General features: G+C 38.0%; 1 protein-coding gene across 1 annotated transcript; it reads left to right on the plus strand.

The window, feature by feature from the left end:
- The first annotated feature begins 238 nt into the window (after nt 1-238).
- On the plus strand, nt 239-2,984 carry LOC109213015 (GDSL esterase/lipase At1g29670-like). The gene is made up of 5 exons (XM_019376756.1): nt 239-789; nt 1,519-1,643; nt 1,819-2,067; nt 2,141-2,387; nt 2,613-2,984. The coding sequence occupies exons 1-5, from the start codon at nt 549-551 to the stop codon at nt 2,834-2,836; spliced, it is 1,086 nt and encodes a 361-aa protein (XP_019232301.1). The 5' UTR covers nt 239-548; the 3' UTR covers nt 2,837-2,984.
- Nucleotides 2,985-4,854: the final 1,870 nt, after the last annotated feature.

The raw sequence follows: 4,854 nt of genomic DNA on the forward strand, positions 1-4,854 counted from the left end.
ATGAGATCAATCGGCAACTGTGAAGTCCACGTGTTCCGGCACCGGCAAGATTATAGTCCCCGGCAAGCCACCTTCCTCGGTGATGATCTGGTAAGATGCTACCTTTAACTTTCAGTACGTTGCTTTCTTTGTTTCTACGCAGATTCATACTAGTATTTAGATTAAAGAGCCAATATGGATACCAAATGCCCTTAGTTGAAAATTAGGTTGTTTTACGTCATTTACTGGGCGTGTTGCCTAATTCTTACTCCAGTAATTATAAATGTGAAACACGACAGCAACATGCTAGTTATGCCGGCCCACATCAAGCTACTCAAACAAATTACATTAACTCAGAGTTGAATGCACTTGACTTTTGTGGCCACAATTTGGCGTAGTGCATCTTTTCCCCTTTTTTCTTCTGTTAATTTCTTTTTGGTCAAAGGAAATTACTATTTTTTCCTGTCTTATCCTCCTTTATATTGCTTCTCCTATAGTATTGGATTTTATCGTTCCTCCTCTTCTAACTTTGGTAACTTTTTTAGACCACTACGTTCTGTTTTTCTTTAATGGCAAGTGGCATCATTGTTTGGTTATTGATGATGGCTACATTGAAGTTAAATCCATTGTTGGTAAAGGGTGAACAACAGGTGCCCTGTTTGTTCATTATGGGTGACTCTACATATGATAATGGCAATAACAATAATCTGCTCACTGCTGCAAAGGCCAATTACCCACCTTATGGGATTGATTTTCCTGATGGTCCTACTGGTAGATTCACCAATGGCCGGAATATAGCAGACTTCATTGGTCCTAACTTCTTCTTCTTCTCTTATTATTCTTATGGTCTCTTAAGTTCATGCTTCTTTCGTTAAAATGCTTAGTTTCGTTTGGTTATTTTAGGACTGTGAATTGGGCGTTAGGTGCATGCTATAGGCTCAAACCTGACCAGAGACAAAAGCTTGATATTTAAGTGGGGAAGAATAGAGGATCGGACCCTTAATCTACTGAGTTTCGAACTGTGCTTTCACTAACCTTCGAAGATTTCTCGATTATCAAAGAGTTATTTGAATTTTTTACACAAATGAATAGTTCTTACCGTCTCATATTGCAGAACAATATGTGTGTTTTTGTGTGCTGATAGCACAAAAAAGAATTTTTTATTTTGGAGCGGACCCATAATCTACTGAGTTTCATGGCGCTTTCATTAACCTTCGAAGATTTTCGATTATCAAAAAAAAGTTTCCTTAAAGATTTTACACAAATGAATACTTCTTACCAACTCATATGTCAGAACCATATGTGTGTTTTAGTGACGGTACAAAAAATATATATTTTGGGCTGTCAATATAGCACAGCACGCTCATTTGACACCCTTACAACTTATATGAGTACGCACGATAAATGTGGGCATTTTTGTAGTAATGTTTCAACTAAAGCAACCTCTTAGTAGTGGTACAAAAACCCCCTACTTTAATTGAATATTCCTAAACTGTCACAATGTGGTGGATCCTAACTGAATATTTCCTATATTTGCAGCTGAACTATTGGGTTTCGATAAGTATATTGAGCCATTTGCAACAGTGAAGGGTGTGGAGATGTTTAGAGGGGTGAACTATGCATCTGGTGCTGCTGGAATTCTTGATGAGTCAGGAATTCATCTGGTAATACTTCAACATATCCCTTCTCTAGGAAGAGCATTATTTGTATTTATAACTATTTTAGACTAAAGACAACAATTAGAATACTACCTGATTCATTTTAGAGACATCTTAGCTAAACTATAAGACTCAGATGTGGACTTCGAACTTTAGATAACTCAATTCATCTTTTTTTCAGGGAGATAGAATCAGCTTGAATAGGCAATTGCGAAATCATAAAGTGACAATTTCCCACATGTCTACTTTGCTTGGAAATAATATGACTTTAACCAAAGAGTATCTAAGCAAATGTATATACATTGTTGGAATGGGCAACAATGATTACATCAACAACTACTTGCTGCCTCAGTTCTACCCATCAAGCCTTTTGTACAAACCAGAAAAGTATGCTACAATCCTTATTCAGCAATATGAAAAACAATTAAAGGTATACAAATGCAGTTTCCATCAATCAACTTCTCTCATTTAAGCCTGCAATTCATTCTTTGGTAGCAAAACAGACTTTGTACAGATACGGAGCAAGAAAAGTTGCTGTGTTTGGGCTAGGAGGAATAGGTTGTATTCCAGCAGAGTTGGACTTGTATGGAACAAAGGACTCAGCATGTGTCGATTCAATAAATAAAGCAGTTCAATACTTTGATGACAAGCTTATACCAATGATCGATGACCTCAACAGTAACTTGCCCAACACAGAATTCATCTACGTAAATTCAACAAGCATTGAAATAAGAGATCCTTCATCTATTGGTATGTTAAACATATCACAACTAGACTCGGATCCATGATCTAGAACTTAGTGATTTTAAAATGAATGTGATCTTATTATTTTCATGCCAAAAACAAGGAGTTCAATTGAATATATAGAACCCATCTTAGATGTGCTCCTGATCGCGACACAATTCTATATCTTCACAACAGAATATCATTTGTGGTGGATCATCGTTTTACATATTTTGATAATTTTGGTTGCAGGTATAACAAATCTACTTGCACCGTGCTGCCAAATGTCAAGCACTATAGCTAACGGGCAGTGCAAATATGGAGGAGGTGCATGCAGTGATAGAGCATCACACTATTTTTGGGATGGTTTCCACCCCACAGAAATTCCCAATAGGGTCACTGCTACAAGAGCTTACTCTGCTCTTCTACCCACTGATGTCTATCCTTTTGATATTAGCCACTTGGCTCTGCTCTAAATAATACTATAGACATAGAGTTGTAGCCTGTTAAACTTCGTCAAGCCTTAAATAAACAGCTACTGTGCTGCCACATTTTTGTATAATGCATTTTTTTTTTAATATGTAATGTAATTCATCTTTTTCAAATATGAGTGGAAGTTCTGAATTGGAGCTGCAACTTGAACGCTGTGCCCATAACTTAGCGAATTCTATATATATATATATATATATATATATATATATGGTACTGTTGAAGGGGAGCCTTGGCGTAACTGGTAAAGTTGCTGCCGTGTGACCAGGAGGTCACGGGTTCAAACTGTGGAAATAGCCTCTGGCAGAAATGCAGGGTAAGGTTGCGTACAATAGACCCTTGTAGTCCGGCCTTTCCCCGGAGCTTAGTGCATCGGGTTGTCCTTTATATATATATATATATATATATATATATATATATATATATATATATATATGTATATATGGTACTGTTATACAGCAGAACGGACCACCTATATATTTAATTTTATTGAAATAGTACGATAAATTATAATAATATTGATACCAAGAGTCACGTGTTTTGGCTAACTACTCTGGTGGTGGAGTCAAATTGGTGGAAGGGGTTCAACTGAATCCCGTTGTAGATACTATTAAGGATATAGACACAGTTAAAGTAGTTAAGTAGTTGTAGAGTAGAGGGTATTTTATGTAAATAGTGGATTGGTTAGTTTAGGCGGTTAGTACAATATTAAAACATGTACTATAGCTTTCTTCTTCATTCTAATAGAACAGTTCCTTCTTCTTCTCTCAACCTCTCTTCTCTCTACGACTGAGCTTAGCTCAAGCATTTCCATGGTTGTCTTCGACATGGTATCAGAGCTATCGAAGAAGATCTAAACACGCCTCTTCGTCACTCAATTGCAGAAGCTAAAGCTCAGTTGGAAGATAAACAATATCTCGAAATTCTGATTTTCTCTTCGATTCAGAAATGGGGGAAAATAAGATTGACCACATGCATCCTCTGTTCGTGCATCCATCAGAGACTCCGAGCTCAGTGCTAATTCCGGTTCAGCTCAAAGGATCCGAGAATTATGGCCTATGGCGGAGATCGATGAAGATTGAATTTCAAGCTAAACGAAAGCTAGGGTTTGTTGATGGTAAGCACACTAAGGCCTGGTTTCCTACAACACTGCATGAGGATTGGGAAACTTGTAATGCCATAGTCCTTTCATGGATTATGAACACTGTATCGCCAGATCTACTTAGTGGAATAGTGTATGCATCAAATGCTCGAGCTGTGTGGGAGGATCTTCGTGAGAGATTTGACAAGGTCAATCGCATGAGGATCTATCAGTTGCATAGGGAAATTGCAACAATATCCCAAGGTACCGATTCTGTATCTACACATTTTACAAAGCTAAAGGAACTGTAGGGGGAATTTGATGCAATTGTGCCGCCTCCTAACTCTGTGAAGGACTATGTTGAGATCTTGAGTCAACAGAGGTTGCTTAAGTTTTTGGGAGTTTAGATGACTCATATAGTCAGGAAAGACGTCAAATTCTTATGAAATCTACGGAACCTAGTCTAAATCAAGCATATGCCATGGTCATCGAGGATGAGACTCAAAAAGGATCATCAGGGCACAACTCTGCAGTTCTCAACTCACTAATGGAGGGTAATGACATTACTGCACTTTGGAGTGCTAAAGGACCTCAGATGCAGAAGCCTAGGAAGAATTTCAATATAATGTGTGATTTCTGTAAAACGAAAGGACACAGCAAAGAGAATTGCTATCAGTTAGTTGGATATCCACCATATTTCAAGGGCAGAAGAAAGCCAGTGGCTAACTCAGCACATTTTGGTAACTCTGCACAACTAGGGAATCATGGACATCATCAAGGAATGGGAAATAGCTCAGGAAATGGTCACACTAGTTATGGAGCTACACGACCCTTAGGTCCAAATATTATTTTACATCAATGCAGGTTATACAGGATCACCAGGTGGTTTTGCAGGTGCAGAGAAAGATGCAAGGCTGAGCATGC

This window comes from Nicotiana attenuata, unplaced genomic scaffold (genome assembly GCF_001879085.1).
Source record: "Nicotiana attenuata strain UT unplaced genomic scaffold, NIATTr2, whole genome shotgun sequence".
Lineage (NCBI taxonomy): Eukaryota > Viridiplantae > Streptophyta > Magnoliopsida > Solanales > Solanaceae > Nicotiana > Nicotiana attenuata.

What these genes read in the sequence shown, in the direction of transcription:
- LOC109213015 (XM_019376756.1), top strand. Translation starts at nt 549, where the DNA reads ATGGCAAGTGGCATCATTGTTTGGTTATTGATGATGGCTACATTGAAG. An exon ending in GAATATAGCAGACTTCATTG is followed by an intron (nt 790 to 1,518) that starts GTCCTAACTTCT and finishes CTATATTTGCAG; the next exon opens with CTGAACTATTGGGTTTCGAT. An exon ending in AAGAGATCCTTCATCTATTG is followed by an intron (nt 2,388 to 2,612) that starts GTATGTTAAACA and finishes TTTTGGTTGCAG; the next exon opens with GTATAACAAATCTACTTGCA.